Source organism: Excalfactoria chinensis, chromosome 7, assembly GCF_039878825.1.
Source record: "Excalfactoria chinensis isolate bCotChi1 chromosome 7, bCotChi1.hap2, whole genome shotgun sequence".
Taxonomy (NCBI): domain Eukaryota; kingdom Metazoa; phylum Chordata; class Aves; order Galliformes; family Phasianidae; genus Excalfactoria; species Excalfactoria chinensis.
The window spans coordinates 12,285,323-12,304,234 of NC_092831.1; the positions used below are offsets into that span (position 1 = coordinate 12,285,323).

The 18,912-nt window shown below is 43.8% G+C and overlaps 1 protein-coding gene across 6 annotated transcripts in view; it reads right to left on the reverse strand.

Annotated features, from left to right (window-relative positions):
- Nucleotides 1-18,912, reverse strand: part of BIN1 (bridging integrator 1) — an 83,970-nt gene that overhangs the window by 41,237 nt on the left and 23,821 nt on the right. For all 6 annotated transcript variants that reach the window (XM_072342535.1, XM_072342534.1, XM_072342533.1 and 3 more), the window contains exons 2-4: nucleotides 7,957-8,037; nucleotides 1,752-1,806; nucleotides 865-959 (exon numbers count right to left, since the gene is read on the reverse strand). In XM_072342535.1, coding sequence (XP_072198636.1) covers nucleotides 865-959; nucleotides 1,752-1,806; nucleotides 7,957-8,037 — 231 coding nt within the window. The remainder of the gene's footprint in view (nucleotides 1-864; nucleotides 960-1,751; nucleotides 1,807-7,956; nucleotides 8,038-18,912) is intronic.

The following is an 18,912-nucleotide window of genomic DNA, read 5'->3' on the forward strand; positions in this document are numbered from 1 at the left end:
GATTGACCTGGAAACAGTCTGGTTTTGCTTCTTTTATCTGCTTTAAAGTCAGTATTTCCTGTGTAAGATGGAAACGTTATTTCAAGAGATAATTCTGCAGGAATAACCCAGGGAAGTGAACAATCATTCTCTTGCTTTCTTTCCTGTGCCTTCCTTGCTGACGCAAACAGCTGCAGCTAAGCCCTGTCCTGCAGCCTCATGGCAGAGCTGAACTGCCACAGCTGCTGTTCAGTTGAGCAGCTGAACAACACCGCAGAGGATGTCTGTCTCCAGCTGGACCACTGCATATACGTGCCAAGGAAGATTCAAGCTGTCAAATGATGGGTTGTGCCCCATATTCCACAGAAAACACCTGGGCAAGTTGCACAGGCATCACCTCACCAAATGATGAGGAGAAGAGCAGGCTGGGGTGACACATGGCCCAGTCAAATGAAGTGACAAAATATGGTAGCTGGTGGTACTGCTATGAGTGGGAGGTTGACTGCAGCTACACAACAGCTGCTCTGATCATGCTTTGGGAATCAATTTATATTCCTATTACTCTTACAGAGAGAATGAAAAACATACCCAGTTATTTAATTACAGACTCTCTTTTGGCTTCTTCTGTCCCTTTTTAGCCATTGCTGAGGAAACAAAGTTGTTTGTGCGCATAAGTAGTACATGGCTCTTCATAATGTTCAGAAATCTGGGAAACAAATACAGGCCACATCCCCTCAGCTATCCCTTCTTCCCAACACCTTGTCCCTTTGATTCCTACTGCAAAGATGCACATCTAAAGAAATTTAGCTCACTGATATGGTTTCCAAAACCTATCTCCTCTTATAGATCAAGTCCACTGAGTCCACATCCTCTGCTGAGTCTTACCTCTGCTATTTTATTTGTGTCATCTCTCCCAGGCCAGTCTGGCTCATAAACTTCCTGCAAACACTCCGTCAGTTTCTTGGAGGCTTCATGCATAGCTAGGAAAGAAGAAGTAGCTGCCTCAGAAACAAGGAAACGATTAATCCCTTATCCTAAGGAACAGGAAAATTAGAAGCGTTGAATAAGCTTCAACAAATACTAAGATGGGACTTGCTGAATGTCTGCCCTCTCGTAACACAAAAATGGAAGGTAATCACAGGAAAAAAGGAACTAAGAATGCAGTCACATCAAATACTCTGTGCTCATTGTCCCCAGGCAGAAGATATGAGAGTCTGTCTGCTACAAGAGCACCACCAGCTCAGCATTAAAGCACAAACCCATCCTGCCTGAGAAAGATTTGAAGAACTATGAGCAAACCCCAACAAGACAAGGGTGACCTCTTCTGCATTAGTCTGTACAGTTCCTCATTGATCCTCAGGATCATAAAAACACTATTATACAATTCAGTAATTAAACATGCTGTGAGCACCCACACAGCATTGCCTCTGGAGCATCCCCTTGGAGCTGGATAGACCTGACTGCCATTTGCAAACCATTGGTTCTGGGAATCAGTGAGAGCATACACTAAGTTCAGGCCAGGCACTAGGAAAAATGCCTTTACCATGAGGGTAGTCAAACACTGAAACAGGCTTCCTTAGAGAAGGAAAGTTGATGCCTCGTGTCTGTCAGTGTTCAAGAGGCAATACTATCCTTAACATGCTTTAGCTTTTGGTTATCTCTGAAGAGATCAGGACTGGTTAGTCTTTGAAAGTCCCTTCCAAATGAATACTCTTTCTATCCTAAAACTCCTGCCTGAGGATAGGAAACCCCTCTGCATATGTTGATCTTACCTTTTACAGAAGCTAAGTAAGTTCGGAGATCCTTCTGCAGCCTTGTGCCTTCAGACTGTGAATATAAGGAGAAGACCATCAGTTATTTTCCCATTCAAAGAGTGAGGAATCTAGCATTTCTAAGGAAAGAAAAATCGCTCTGCAGGTGGGCCAAACATCAGCCCTCTAACCAGCCTGAACAAACATTAACAAGATGACCACACAATCCTCTGATCTTCTTGGAGGTCCACAACTGGTAACTTGTATGCAGGTTTGGCCAACAGTGCCCCCAGACTATTGATCAACTCTGTGTCAGTGAAGCTGTGCGCTGCTTCTGAAGCTGAGTTAGCTTTAATGTATCAATTTTGTACAGATCACTACCATAGTCCAAAAGACAATAGTTAGTTTGTAAGAAAAGGGCTAGTAGTTCTGTGCAACAAATGTAACTGAAAGGGGTCTGCAGGTTTTAGGAGACAGATTTGTTCGTCGTACATTGCTTTGGCTGCATCTTAGTTCACCCCCTTCCTGTAACACTGCAATTAAAATCCCCAGTGCAAAGTGAGCGCAAGGGATCTCTGAGCTGCCCAAATATCCTATTTAAACTGCAGGGCTTGCAAATACAGAAATAATCTTTTTCTTCGTCTTTACTGCAGAGCTGGGCTGCCAACAGCAGACCTTGCACTCTGGGAAACAAAAGATTAAAACCAGACACTACTCTGAGTTTTGCTTGTTGGAGCTTTCAGACAACTCAGATAAGTGCTGCAAAAGAACTCAGATTATGAAGAAGTTTTTACAGCAAAGTTAGGTCAGACACACATGCACATACACCTTCCTCAATACAAACACTCTTCCATTTTGAACACAGTCAGATCCATGCCCCCCATAACCATTCCTCATTTTCCTTCCCAGTGGGGGCCCCCAGCACAATGAACACTGACAGCTGAAGACAACTCCAGAGATGAGGAGCTCACAGAACTTCTCTGACAGCTGCCTCAGAGCTAACAGCTTTACAAGCAGATGTTTCCCATCAGCTCTCTGTACAACACAGCCACCTCTTCACTCAACTGAGTTTGTGCCCAGATCCTTTGTGCTTTTGGAGCAGCTGTGCTTTCTAAGCAGAGGCTAAATCTGCCCAGCTGTTGAAATAGCTCTGCTAGCATAGCATTGTGCAGAAATCCATCTGCTTCCAAACACTGTGTCTGATTTGATTTCCTTGCCTCAAAAGTTCTAGATGAATTCACATTCATTATTTTCCTACTTTGCCATCAGCAAAGGAAATGAGGGACAGCAAAAAGCTGTCCACCTTTTTAAAAGAATATCAGACCCTAGTTGGAAAGAAAAACATAGGGAAATGACACAAAGAGCTTACAAGAATAAAGGAATAGTGGTTATAACAACTGCTAAAGTCCTATAGGGGTCTTACAATACAGGGCAAGTACACACAGAGCTCTTTGCTACCTTAAGGTAAACGTGGAAACCTGGGCAGATGAAACTTCCTGATAGTGCAATCAGAAAGCATCAAAGGGGAGATGCCACAGTAACTGAAGACCACACACGGAGGACCACCAGTAGCTCAATAAATTATGCCCAAAGCAAGAAATGCTTAAGGAAAAGCAGCACTAAAAATCATGGAGTAGAATTAGCAAATGTCAGTTCACAAGAGGAAATGGCACAAAAGAAATGGACAAGTAAAACCTCAGTTCTACTTATTTTCATAATGCAGCTGTATCGTTTTTAATAATTACTAAATTTGAACACAGTTTTGAGGTTATAAAAAACTCAAAGGCAGGGAAGGTCCTCTTTGGAGGTGTTGAAGAACAGAAGGTTGAAGTACGTGCAGAGGGAAGTTACAGAGGTATGGCTGAACTTGAAGATGTTCAGGAAAGAAACATCATTGCAATCATTTTAAATTGTAGAATGTAAAGAAATAAGAAATAAATACTACACATATCTCACAACTAAGAAAATCCACAAATGGAAAGAAAAACTAGGACAAAAATGGAAGGTCAGTGCCAACTCTAGCTGACTAACACATTCATTCCTCATCCATTCACCGATGACTTAAAACCTTAGCACCAGAACAACAGCACTGACTTTTGATGTAGATGCGAGCACAGTGAGTTATTCTAATCAAACACAAAAGAAATTAGCACTGTGAAAAGCCTGATGCATTGCAACACCCAGATGTAGCCATGTTTTTGAGCAGATATTGCCCTGCTTGCAACCACAGTGTAATTCAACCTTGTGAGCCTCTAACACAACCAGGTAAAATACAAAGGGCAGTACGTGCAGGAAGATGCATATTTAAAACTAGAAGAGCTATGCTGGGAAAGCTGGAAGAGTTTTATCTTCAAAGACTCAATGAAACACCTATTACTTATAACTGTGGATAAAAAACACGAGTATTTTTGTGATTTCTTCGCAATTTCTTGTATTATTTGGGGCAGTGTATGTGTGCTTTCATTCATAATACCTTTCACTCAGCACTAATTAAGGATGTAATTTTCAGTAGAACCTTTTCTTAGTAGTGAGATTTCCTAAAACATTCCCCCCCCCCCCCCCCAAGCTTCAAAAGAAAAGATGTCATAATTCTCTTCATTGGATTGAGTTAGGGACATTTTTGTACATTTTCTACTATGCCTTCATACATATATACATGTAAAAATAAATAAATATATATACATATATAACGGTAGTCAACTGTTCAAGGCAGTACTTCTCATCTTTCACTTTCTTTCACCAGGAGGCAAGCATAGAGGCCCCAGTAGATGGCCACAGCCCTTATCACTGTGCAGAAAAGGAGAGCATCACAGGTTTCCCAGCTCTGAGTCTAAACTTGACAACTCTGCACAGGCATTAGCAATTCTGAGCACTGTGCCAGACATCTTGTAACCCTGCAATACAGTATTGCCATTCTCTGCAACAAGCCACAGGCTCTGCATTGCATCTGCAAGGTCTCAAAACAGAGGCATCAATCCTGCTCTGTTCCAACTTTTCTTGACCAGCCTGTAGCTCGTTTTGCATGGCTTAGCAGCAACAGCAACTTTTCTAACTGACTCGGTAGCTAGGGCTGCTTTGTGTTACTTCTAGCTACCTTCATTGGTACAGCATCATTGGGTTTTGTTTAGTTTTTGTTTGTTGGCAATAACAAGCAGTTATTTTATGCAGAATGGGTAATGAGTCTCACAGGAGACATGGAATGCAACTTAAATGCACATTGGAATAAATACAAAACGACCCCAACTGGATCCTAGAAAGAGAATGATGACATCATCAAGATGAGCATCATACTGCTGGCAGTGCTGGACTTCAGATGTTGGCAGCTCACCCTAACACCCCACTACTGCCAGAACAAACACTGACCTCAGGACACAGAGGAGCAGTGAGAAGGAAAGCACAATGCCAGGAAGTAGTGTGTATGTTTTAACTGCACTCTTATTCTTTCTTTTTCAGCAAGTTAGATCTGGACTAAACAACAATTGTAATTTTACAAACAGCATGTTCTTGGACTTACTTATGCGTATGGCATGCTTTCTCTTTGACCATAAGGAAGCTTTTAGGTGCAACACAGCCAAACCTACAGCATAAGAGCAATGATTAAACCTGCAACCCCACAGGGACACTCAGAACTGCACAGCCTGCCATGCTGAGGTCGAGCCAGGCAGAGAAGGACTCAGAGCACACAGCAGCAGCTTGTCTCTCAGGCACTTGGTGTGAAACGCTGAATTTCCACAGGAGTGGCAGCTCCTGAATGGTATCAGAACTCAGCAGCTCTGCCAGGCAGAAACATGAAGCAGTGCCAGGTGTAAGGGCTGCCACCAGCCTCCTCTGCTTGCTCACTGCTGAGTATTTCAGATGCAGGCAAAGAGAAGCCAACGTATGGCACATCTCAATCATTGCACTTTTGCCACAGGTGTCTTGCTCCCAGGTTCCCAAGGACCATTTCCATGTGCGCTGCTGCCTGGACACAAGTAATGCTGGGATAAAGAAGGAGAGGGAAGCCGTACAATAAACAAGCTGGGAGGCTTATTGCCAAAGAGAATCTGTTGTGAGGGCCAACTGTAGGCCCCAAAGCCCAGAAGCACGGCTATGTTCAGCTCACTTGTCACGTAGCAAATCCATCTGCCTGAGCTAAAAAGCTCCCACTACTCAGAGCTCAGAGTGATACCTCTTACAAACTTGAATGGAGAATGATCTGGAAAATGCAATGCGCTCCCTTCACTCATCCATAATCTGGAAGAACTACAAAATGCCTTATAAAATGAGTAAACTAATTTTAGATCTGCTCAACATTCATTGACAGTCCTCACCAGAGAATATGTGCCAGCATAACCCAGCACAGTCTTTAGAATCAGAGGAGCCTCTAACCAACTAAGCAAACAAGGCTACTGCCACATGGCTATTTTTTAATTCCCTTCCTGTTTCAAAAACTTTCTGGTTGCAACCCAGGGAGCCCCACAGGACAGCTATTCTGTTACAGGTCTACAGTGAAAGATCATCTTTCCTCCTGACTTAATGCTTCCAACTAGAGCACATTCTGTATGGAAAGGACACTGAGAACTCACGCACAGCCACACCACACCACATGCATGTAGTATATACATTAAAATTGAAAGTAAGTTTGCATAAACACACACATACACAGTTAAAGCTTTTTCCCCTTTCTTATCAGCATAATAAGTCCTCAATCTCAAATAACAATCCAGATAACTCACTTTTATGATCTGCCCCTGTGGAAAAGGTATTGCTTGCATTTATTTTACTGACAGGGAAATCACACGTCAAAACAAAACCAGCAGACAGCATGAAGGAAATGCCCAGCAGCCTCTGGATCCTCCAATAAATTTTTTGGACTGTCCTTGCAAGATGTGAAAAGAAACTCAGCAGTAAGGAGCATAGAGGCAGTGGTTCTTTGATACACTTCTCAATGCACCACTGGACTGAAGGCTTTGGAAACTGAAAATCCATCTCTGACAGATTTGAATCTAAGTTTTTCAGGTTTTCTTAAAAAGTAGATTTCCTAATTGCTGACAGACTCAATAATGACAGGGAGAAGTCACATCTGGTAATGTCATGCCCCCAGAAAGTAGCCAAACTGTATTCCTCTGTGTACTAGAGAATGTAATGGGTAGACACGCTACAGAAATATTGCATGCACTTCTGAAGTAACAGCAGCTATCACTGCCAAGAGAATGATCATCAGTCTCCAGGAATCTGTAGTCAGCCCTGGTTAGATGGAAGTCCAAGTCAGCCTGAAAGGTTTTCATTATATTCAGCTGTGGATAATCCCATCTCAGACAATTTTGGGCCACAGTTCTGCTGAGTCCTAACAGATATGATACAGCTGCCAGTAACAGCTCCAGAAAAAAGCCCCAAGTACAACAGGGCACAATGGGTCTAAAGGCCTTCCCCAGCACCACCTGTACTTTGGGGTGGCATGCGCTTCCTGCTGTGAGCCAAGAGCAGCAATTTCCCTAGCAACAAGCTCACCATGCCACAGTCAGCCTTGTAAACTTCCTGGAGCAATTGATGTAACCTTCTCCTATTTGGGTGCCTGAATATTACAGATACAACACATCCAGGTCAAGAAGTAATCCTGCTCCTGGCCATGGGAGGGGGGATTGCTACACTACTGAGATATTTGTGTGCTAGAATGTAAGTTAGAAGCAGAAACATAAAAGAATGAGGATTCAAGCTTGACTCGGTCATTGCGCAAAGATGGAGAGAAAGTTGCACCGAGATCTTATCCACAGAAGGACAATTCTTTTTCTCCATTTGCTCTGTTCCTCTCTCTTCCACCTTTTGTTGCACTTCAGGAACTTAATTTACCCTTGTTCCATTTTATTTTTTCATTTCTAATCTGTTTCCCCTCCTCTATTCATCTTTCAGAAACAATGATGTTGCTCCCTTACCTCTGCGTCCAGCCCAGTGCAAAACCAATTACACCATGAAGTAGCTGCTAACTGAAGGAAATTTTCTGGCTGAAGTATTTTTTCCCCTAAACTTTGGTCCAAAATATACATTATTTTTTAGCATACACTCACTCCACTATAGAGGATTTGGAAGAGAGTGCGATTTCTCACAAGTGGACAATGAAGAGTTGTGGGTCACTTCAATATGACTATGGCACCATTTAATGTAACGTGCTCTAACTGCCTATTGTAACAGATAATTAAAAACTAATGCTGAAACCCAGGGTGAAATTACATATCTCTAATCATCTCACCAGCTGCTTGTTGAAGTTCTGCACACACTGCTCAAACTGCTCATCTTTTGTTTCGTCTGCTTTCCCAAGCTTCTGAAGGACCTGTAGAAAGAGAGGAAAAAGATTAGAGACTTAGAACACAGACCACAGACAGAGCAAAGCAGACAAACAGAAGCCGTTGCAAGTTCTTGCTCATGAAGCTGTAAAGAAGGAAGGTTAAAAAAGTCTTCCTTATTCTTGTACTTATGATTTCTGCAGTATCTCTCCAAATATTCATAGTTTGAAAAAGGATTTACAGATGACTCAGGATGAACTCAGACTTCTAATATTTTTCAGTACAGAAGAGCATGACTGAAGCTTGTTTTTCACAGGTCTAATGCATCTCCTGGACCAACAAGAGACAAACCACATCCCTAACATGCCTCCATTTCTGTGGTTACGCTCTTTTTGGCTTAACACGAGACTGGTCTAGACATGGTGGGTTTTTGCTCTTGGAACAGCTGGACTGTGCTGCCCTAAAACTGCTGCAGAGATGTACTAGGAAAAAAGACAACAGATGGAGCAGTGAAAGTCTCATATTCTTCCCCCCTTTTCTCACAGTGCACACGTTTGGCTGGAGCTGGCTGTTGAGAATATCTGGGGCCCTGACACCATGAGCCTGTGTGACACTATCACATCTGAAAACGTCAGCAGCCAGCACTTCTCCTCTCATCACCTCTCAGCACAGCACAGCTCCACACAGCCTGCAAAAAACTCCTTATCAGAGTACTTCCCTTATCACACTTGAGTTTTAGTGAACTCTGTGCAGCTAAGTGGGTCACACTGGTGCCATGAACAAAGCACTTCACTTTCTGGGCAGGAAGGCAAGTCCCAGGCACACTGCAGCTGCAGAGGAGGGCAGCAGTTATTTGCTGTGCCTTAAGTAACTCCAGCAGCAGGGAATCAAGGATATAAACTACAGATGGTTATGCTTGATTACAACATCGTCGTTAATCAAAAATAAAGCTTTGTCTTGTAGCGCCAATAAAAAACACAGAAAAGCCTACCCAGTCCTCAGTCACATGAGATTCTGGAGAGCAAGAGGTGGGAAATAAAGAGTGTTTGGGGAATGCTTGGACAAGAAAGGGAATGCTGGCTGCTGAGAGCATGACTGCCAGAGAGGCAAAAAGCACTGGAAAGCAGAAGTATCCTGCTCTGCTGAACACAGCAGACCTTTACCCATAGATCTCAATCATCATGTTCAGAGGACCAAGGCAAGAACCTGCTTCAGCTTTTCTGTCATCAGACCCTCCAGACCTTCCCCTTTAGGGAGGCCACCTAAATCAGCTTCCTCCAGCCCCTTATACTACACATGGATCTTTCCAGAGAACATAAAGAGGATTATCCTCCTGCAGGGCAGGGATTAGGCTTCTATTTTCAGTTCCCAAAATGGCACTGCAAAGGTCCAAGCAACAGGATGCAACATTCACCTACTGGCCCACTGTCATCTTACTGCATAGGCAGAGAGGAGGGCATTTGTGTTAAGTCTGTGAGCCTAATCTCAATTCCCCACTCCTACATAAACACACACATTCCCCAGCTTATCCCTGACCGCAGTAACTGACTCTAGAGCTGGGCACGAGAAATCAGTCCAGTCATTCAGCTCATAAATCTCTTTATTTAGTCTGGGATCAAACGTCCAGGAAGGAATCACTGTTTTCCATTTTTCTCCTGTTCAGCAGCCCCTCCTCAGTTCCAGGAGGATTTGAGATATTCATGTGCCAGCAAAAGGCGAGAGGGAGACACACATACATATATGAAGACCACATTGAAAACCTTCTGAGTTAACACAAGTGACAGCAGAAAGCACCACAGCTATAAATGCCTAATGGGCTTCTAAACTGTCTACATAGCAAGATGCAGGCAGCATGGTTATTCCCACCTTCCTCTCAAACCCTTGCCATACATGAGCTAGCTGGAAAGCAGAAGAAAAGCAGTACTGGTTGGACTGGCAGAGTCCTTCACATTGGCTACTGGTACCTCTCCTTTGCTCATCTACATCAGTGGAAGTGGGTACATGCCATGGGAATGGTGCTACTGCTCAGGCTAGATGCCTCTCTGCCATTCTAACAATTAGGAGAAGGATTGAGTATGGATTCGTCTTCCAGAAGGGGTATGGTGAACCTCTTCTAAGAATGCTGCTCAAAGGTCTCATGCTCAGCTGTACTTCCTTATGGTACCAGATCTATAGGGCAAGGATTTCCCAACAAATGTGTGACTTTCTAATTGTCTGATACATGATACACCATCGCACCGGAAGTGTCATCAGCAATGGTAAGTGCCCAGCAAAAACATAAGCTGCAAAGTCCAAAGAATTAAGTTTCTAATGAGAAGATCAAGAGAATTGTTGCGCATATAAAGGAGCTTTGTATGAGGCAATACATCTGTCTGGCTAATCAGGAGACATGATGCTTTCAGGCCTGCAGGGAAAGGGACTGTTTAACTTGAAAGAATCCAGAATATGCCACTGGGGGTCAAAGGTTTAGAACCGCCTCAGTGCATCCATACCACAGAGCACTCTTTGAGATGGCCTGCCTTCCTGCTTCCCATGTGTATAAGGAGCTCATCTGGTGTCAGGAGGGCAAGTGCATCAGTCCGGGATCATTCAACCAGCTGGGATGATCAGGCTCTGCACAGGTCCTGAAAAAGTCAGGATTGGAAGGGGCCCCAACACACAGCCCAGCTTCCCCTCGATTCTCCCTCACTGCTACGCAAAGGCTTGTGCCCCACACCTGCAGGTCCTATACACAAGTCCCAGCTATGCAGCCTGCTGGGCCTTTTATTACATGCTACGGCACAACCCGCACAGATGTCAAATCCAAATGCCATTTGAGCTGTATAAAACGATGGCTCCACAAGGTTGGCCCTCAAAACTACTCCCAACTCGTCCAAAAGAGTAGAGCAGGCAAGCTATGACAACAGATCCCCCCAGAGTCCCTACACCAAGCAGATGGCCCTGGGTGTGCTGCTGACTGCAGGCATGCCTTTTCTCTCTGCTAATAACCAGTGAGCTCACAGGACAACTCCCGTCCCCAGACTGGTACATGCCGTCATAGGTCAGGCTATTCCGAGTGAGCCACGGCTGCTCCCTCCCTTCCCCTGTGATGGTCTCTAATCCCCCAGCTTGTTGCAAAGCCAGATGAGGTTCGGATGGAAACTTCAGGCTCTTTGATAGCTATTAATGGAGCAGATTTACCAGGGTAGGAATCAGAACCCCACTGCGGCTCCCAAATCTCAGGGCAGATCAGAGATGGTGTGATCTGACAGCTGCTGTCTGGAGGCAAACCACACCAGGCAGCAGCATGGATGTGGCATTTAAAAGATTAAGCAGCAACCATGGCTGGGCTCCTTGGTCTGCCCTTGACCTGAGAAGTCCCAACCCTGTATAACAAAAGTGACTGTTTCAGGAAGGTGCGAAGTTGGATGAAAGAGGGAATACTTTCTATGAATTAGGTGGTTTAAGAAAGTAAACCGTGGGATGGATTTGAGAGGAGGTCCACACCCTCACTGTGGGCTCTAACCTTGGCTCTCCCAAAAATTCACACTGACAAGACAGAAATGCCTGGCATTTCTCATAAACTGGGACTACAGGATCCTGACCAACTACCACAAACTCTTCAAACAGAGCCAAAATTCCTCTCCTAGAGTCTCCATTTTCTCTGTACTTGAATAAAGGCAACAAGGACCAAGGGATTCACGTAAGGATCGAAGCTTTAAACTAAAGCACCTGAGGATCCAGGGAGGTGAGATTAAAAAATAACAGAACACATTCCTTTCCTATCTGTAAATCCTGCTGTTGCAACAAAAGCTAACTGCAGTAAGCTCTGAATTGATACGGTACAGGAAGAGAGAGATGACAGAACTGACAACGAAACCTGAACTCTTCTACATAAAAGATCTGACATCCTGCTAGCAAAGATCAGAGAAGAAAAGGCATATAAAGAAATAGCCTTTAAAAACAGCACATTTTCTCAGTAAGATGTACAGTTTGCTTAAGGAAATAGGAGCTGCAGGCTATTCCCAGAAGGAAGATTCTAGGATTCATGGCATGACGTGTTACCTTAAAAAATCCAGTTTTGACAGATTTGAAAGGAAGCATCTCATTGGCTGCAATTCCACCATTCTTTTTCCAGGTGTATGGGAAGAAGCACTCCCAAGAAGCAAATGACCACACTCCCCACCTCATACATAGATTCCCAGACTCTCTTTTGAGCACTGGGCATGCAGAATAGAGATCAGTTTCATGAACCAACTCTTCAATGCAGAACAGCAATCGCCAATAAATCCAACCTGTGGATCCTAAATTGAGCTAAGTTTCCACCCCAAACACCAGAACTTAGAGTAGTCCAGCCCTGACAAAGAGCTGTGTTGCTAAGCCCACAGCCAGGGGAGCTGAACCCTGTGGGACAACACCTTCCTTCACACTACATCAAAGAAGCTGCCGTCACATCTTATGGATACAGGCCCTCTGTTCCTAACCTCTTTAATCTCCTGACCTCTCCTCCCTCACAAATGCCCCTGACTTCTACTGCACTGGGGTTAACAGACGTAGCATCTTCAACTATCAACAGGGCAAAGAGACAGAAAACAGTGACTAATATTGATTTGCAACCAATTCACATGCACCAGTGGGAGCGGATCAACTAGCAGCAGAACAAATCTTCTCTGTTCTCAGGTTTGGAAAAAAAAAAAAAAAGAAAGAAAAAAGTCAAAATGGAAAGCACAAAGCCACGTAACTTAAGGTACAAAGGAAATTTCATGTGCTGTTTAAGCCTCATATCCCCTCTGCCCCAATGAGATGTGACTTGCTCAGCCAAACACAGGGAAGGAGGACTTGGGCTTAGTGCTTAGGGAGAGAACCAGCAGGTAGACCCAGCAGAGCAAGGCCTCCTGTTCAGGCCCAGCACAACTGAACCTTTCTTTGGAACAAATGGACAAAGGAGGCTTGGATGGGCAGGAAGACGCTCCAAATGCCTTAGCACTGCATTTTAAATTGAGGAAGTTATTCCTGGGAGCTAGTCAATCAGCAAGACCCTGGGATCACTGGACGATGGGAAAGGGCAGTTTCATGCCTAGCACGAACAGAACACCTCTTTGTGCTTCTATTTGCTGGCAAAGTTCAACAGATCCTGCAAAGGCAGGACGTGGGGAAATCAGGGTTCAATACAGCATTTTGTTAGAGACTTCCTGTGTGACCTGGGAAATCCACATCCAATGTCACATCCACCCAGCTGGAAAGGGGAATGTTTGTTCAGCATGTCACAGAGTGACCAAATTTATCCCTGGCATCCTCAGCTGGCAAACGGGAAACAGAAGCACAGAGGTGAGACGACCAGGATTTTGAGTGCTCAGCTCAAGTTATCCTGTTTATGATTTTACAGGTGTCCAACTCGCTGAAGTCTGTGGGAGTTTGCTTTTATCTGCCATACTCCAAAACTGAGTTTTACTAGGAAAAAAAAAAAACAACCATCTAAAAACATTTTGGTCACAATGGATGTTCTGAGCCTTCAACAGTACCAATATAAAAATATGGTCAGAGTGAGGAATTTCAAGCACTACCACAGACCGAATAGAGATTAATTACAGACCTCTCCAAAAAAATCAGGAAGTTAGATGACCACCTGAGGTGTGATTTGAGAACAACAGATCCAGATCCTACTCTGCATAGAAGAAGGATTTTCTGAGACCCTAAGACAACAAAAGGAGGTTCATCACTCAGTCTCTGTCAAATACTCTCTCCAAAAACACATCACTCCTTCTTCCGTATCACTGCAACATACAGGTAAGCATGACTAGATCATAGCAGCCAATTTGGCTAATCACAGAAACACATGGCTTTTTCACCTTCCCTAAATGGCACTATATTGCAAAATACCCACAGAGGCGAGAGTCATACTGCACTGCTTTCAAGGTTCACCTCAAATACCTACCTCTGCCAGCTGCTAAGGAGTAGTCTCACCATTACCTGCACCTCCAGGAAACACCTCTCAAGTTTAGCATGGCTCAGTGTGGTCACACTGGGTTGCCTTACAGCGCTCATTCTCTTTGCTCACTCCACGGTCAATAAGAACGAAAAACAAAACAAAACAAACAGATCCAGTTTCTCATTCTCAATTACTAGAACTACCCCATAATGGGCTAAGAAGCAGTTCAAGGCAATCAGTTCCACCAGGCTGAAGTTAGCACCTGAAGGATATACCCATGTCTCTGATCTCTGCACGCCAGGTATAAAATATGATGTAGAAATATGCACAACAGGTGCAGGACTGTTTTCAGTCTTGTAGCTGGAAATGATGCTCATCTTATCCTTACAGCTGAGTCATAACTGAGTAATATCTCTAAGAAAAGGGTACACAAAAGACCCATTCTGGTTTTGTAGCTTCATGTTGCACCATCCTGGTCCAAGAATGCCTGCTTTATTTCTGTATTTTCCTTTGAATACTCTGCTGAAGGCTTTTTTCTTTCTTTCTTTCTTTTGTGAAGCATAAGAAGGGGATTGTTTGGCTGCAACAGATTCTTTTTCTGTAGCAGTTGCAGTCCTCCATCCAAAGTCAGAGGTTTTAACTGAAGAAACTGCAGGGCAACAGCCTGCAGCGATAGCCCCTCAATGATGAGCTATTCCTAACTGCACCATGCACTTCACCTAAGATCTCAAACAAATCAAAATCACTGTGCTCAGTTTCTCCTTGTGGGCCAAGGCAGCTAACAGCCATCCTAAACTGATGAAGATACTTACCTAGCTGCTGCACTGAAACACCTCACAATGTTCAAAAACAGAAGTAGAAAGATGTAGAAACACATTCATCAACACTAGTACAGAGCGGATATTCTGTTTTCTTATAGTAACAGCAAGATGAGAGACTATTTGTACTTGCATTCTGTGTTCTGTGAAGGTACTTCAATTACTTCACAATATTTGTTATGAAAACTAACTGGATCAAGCTCCTGACCTCTCCCCTCTTAAAACTCTTCCTCCAGTGCTTGGCTCCCTTTGGGTTGAGGATGCTTTTCTCAAGTTACAGGCTACAGACCAAAGGATTGACATTACTCACATTGCTCGTTGTTCATATCATTATAGAGTGTCCTAAGACTGTAGGCAAACACAATGAAAAGAGTTAGGTCCAACTCTCAGACTAGTTCAGCCCAAGCACAGTCAACCCTGAAGATGTCAGGCTGCTCTCGCACACAGGAGAACTGCTGTTCTGCCATACCAATGGGCAGAGCTCTGAGCACATGGTAAATCCCTCCTGGATTCTCCTTGTTCACACTCCGCACAAAGAAAACTACCAGGATGCTTTTCATCACCCAGGTTACCCACTCCTTTGTTCCTATTGCTCTATCAGCATTTAAAATAACACTTGCTGACCCACCCTCCATCCCAGAAAGACCAACATCTCTGAGAATCGGCACAGACAGATTGTCTCTGTAGCCTGCAGCATGTTCCAACCAAGTCCCACTGCTACCTCACTTACAGTAACCAACTCTTCCTGAGGGAGGTACTTTGCTTTCAACTTCCAACCTGTGATCAAATCACTTTTCTAAACTGGGCTCTGACATTTTCCCACCCTACAGCCACTCACTCCAAAACAGCCTTGGTTACCAAGATCTGCTAATGTCTCCAACTATAGTATATTGTCAACATATTAACTAAAGGAAGAAAGAAGGACCACTAAGAGAGATCAAGTATGGCAAACACAGAAGACAGAGGATAATTTTCACCAGCTTCATCCTGCTTCTTTGCTCCCTGAGTCAGGAGAGCAATTTCAGAAACTCATCTTTGGTACTTGGAAAGCCCTCCTTCATCACTAAAAATAATGACATTCAGACTCAGTAGCCTTTGCCTGTTATCTATAGGATGGACAGGAATTCAGTAAGCCCACTGGTTATACTTGCTGCATTGAAGTTTTGTCAGCATTTATTACCACTTTGATGAACCCAAGAAAGGTTATGTACACCGCTATGGAAGGCAAAGCCATAATATTCTTTACTGTACAGAATAATGTCAACATTCAAAGCGCTTCAACATGGTTATTTTATCCACCCAGTCTACAGGTTTCAGAAAAACAAATCCTCCAAAAGATTGCAGAACCCAGCAAATCCTCACAACCAAGAAATAGGCAGTTATATATCAAAAACAGTACATTAAAAGGCCATTAAAGAAGCCTGAAATCTCCTGCCTCCAAATACCCAGTAAGTTTACTGTCTCCCTCTCTTTGCACGTCCTGCCACTCATGAGCTAGAGCTGCAACACCTCTGCAGTTTTCCTACAGCCACTTCATGAATATGCTTGCATTACACACTAGAAGCGTGTAAATCAGTGAAAACATGCCAGAAGATTTCTGAAATTTGCCTTTATTTCAATATATTTTCATTAAAGAAACAGTGGAGCATGCAGCCAGAATTTGGCGGATATATTCTTGAAGCACAAGGTCATTACTGATGATGTCCTCCTTTCACTACTCTACATAAGCTCCCAAGACATCTTCAGGAACCTGAACTAAGAGTTCCTCCTACACCTTTTACAAAGGTTTTCATGTGCTGGCATGCAGACAGTTCCACAAGTGCAGTACAGGTACACACCTAGCACACTATTAATTCCCACACCACCAAGCTACATGTCTAACTCTCAGTAAGCTCAATGGGTTGATTCTTATCTTTCCACAGACGGAGCAGTGGGACTTTTTCTCTCCAAGAGTTCTGAAACCAAAGGGCACAGGAAATACCAGGTAGTTAATCTGTGCTAATTCTAGCCTTGTACGGACTCATTAAGGAGATAAAGATGACATTCAACTGTAAGCAATCTGTCAATTTTCATGGCACCTGCATTGGCAAAAAGCCTGTAAATAACATGGCGTTTTGAGGAAACAGGCAAGTTCTGGAGGACTCTGCTGCTTTCATTAGGGAACAGTGCCACTCACAGAACTTTTGAACAGCTATATTTTAAAGAAAAAAAGGTTCAAGAACAAGAAAAAAAGCCTCAACTGTCCCCAAAACGACAAGCCCAGCGCTACTGGGAAACTCCACCATGAATACATTCTTCACCTCAAAGAGTAATTTAAAAAAATAAAAATAAAAAAATCATGAAATAATTGCTCCTCTAAGAGCAGGATCTCCAATTTTTTTTTTACTAAGTGTCCTATGAAAACTCCATGCCATCACTGTAAGGAATGTTAAAACTGGTAACACAGAAGCCTTCTTTTATGCTACCCTACAGCAACATGCTCTCAGTGGTTAACTATGAAATGACACTGCCCAGAAGTCAGCATTTTCTTAAGTCGCATGACCAGCCCCCAGACTTTCTTCAGTTTAAGAGCAGGTTAGGAAGCATAAGTCCACTCTTTCCAAAAATTATTACTGTTAACACGACCACACAAGTATGGGTTGCTCTATTAGCTAACAGCAAGTTGGGCACTAAGTTGAATGATGTCTGGAGGGAAGGTACCACACAAGCTCTATGCTAGGACCACCTGGCCAGCCTCAAAGCAAATGCTTCCAGCACTCCAAAGGCCAGATCCAGAGTGCTTCGCTGTCTTTTGCCAAAAGCACAATTCAAAAGTGAGCAGCACAAGGACTACTGTTAAACAGGTACACTACAAGTTACACACTGCACGAGGTCACAGCTGTGGGGAACAGGGCTCTCCCACACCTCACTGTCCTGCCTACACAAGGCACGCATTTATGGGCAGCGTGAGAGGGGAAGCTGGCTTCATGTTGTCAGTCACGTCTGTGTGCCTGGAGCAGGTGGTGATAACTGAGTTCAGCTGCTCCCCCTTCCCAGCACAGTTCTGGGCAGACTTCTCAGGTGTCATTTTCACATGTGGCAGAAGATGGAAAGGCCAAACTCATCCAGCTCAGCTCCTTCTCCTTTGATTTTAGGGAATGCTCTGACAACATTACTGAGGACAGAAAGAGTGCTATGCGGCATCTCTGTCACACTTGCACCAGACAAAAGGGTTTGCTGTACCTCTATCTGCTAGTCTGGCACATTAAAAAGGCAACTCAAAGTGCCTTATTTTCCCTAGAAAAGGAGAAGCAAAAAATAGAGGGCTCCTTCACACTCCAGCTCAGCATCAAGCCTGCAAAAGCTATAAGCAGGGTACAGAACGCAGCAATTCAAGGAAAGCCATTTGTCCTGCTTGTCCTCCCCTCTCAAACCTTAACATCAACATCTCCCAACCAAGGCAAAACATGAAGTGCTCCTACTTATCAGCCCAGTCGCTTCTGTCCTTCACGCAGTTTCCAGTTCTCAGATAACCAGATCTGATTTGAGCTCAGCAGCTTTTATTTTTGACAGTGGTCTCAGAGCTCACTTACCAGTTTAGACCAAGAAGGCTCTCTGCCCAACGCTGGGTGCTGACAGATGATGAATATACGACAGACAAGTGGATGTGGACACTGAATATATTACAGACAAGTGGACGTGAGCTGTCACTCCGAAGGGAAAGGCACACTGAGGAAAATTTCCACTGTGCTGATAGAGTGACTCCTTCCTCTCCACACACCTGCATACCATGATCCAGAAAATCAAAGTCCACTGATTATATTATCAGCGCTGCTTCATGCTTGGCCTGCTTGCATCATTGTTCATTGTTTGCAACCTCAAGGCAAAAGGCTTTCTTGTTCCAGATGTTTGATTACAGCAGGATTCTGAGCCTGGGGTTTTGCCTTCAGACCTATAGCAGCACTAATGCACAGCTATGCTAAAAGGAATAAATCTGGACTATGCATCTGGCTTAGCAAAGGGTAGAAGGGTTGCAAAGCACATGGGACTGAAAATCTTCAAGTGTCCTTCAGACAAAAGATGCAGCTCACTTGAAAGATATCAAGCAGCAGCATAAAACACTGCTAATATTGCCTATATAACTGTGGCTTTGCAACTTCAATGGAAGGAAGGAGGAAACTGGAAAGAGTGTAAGAGTAAATCTTTCCCTACCCAAC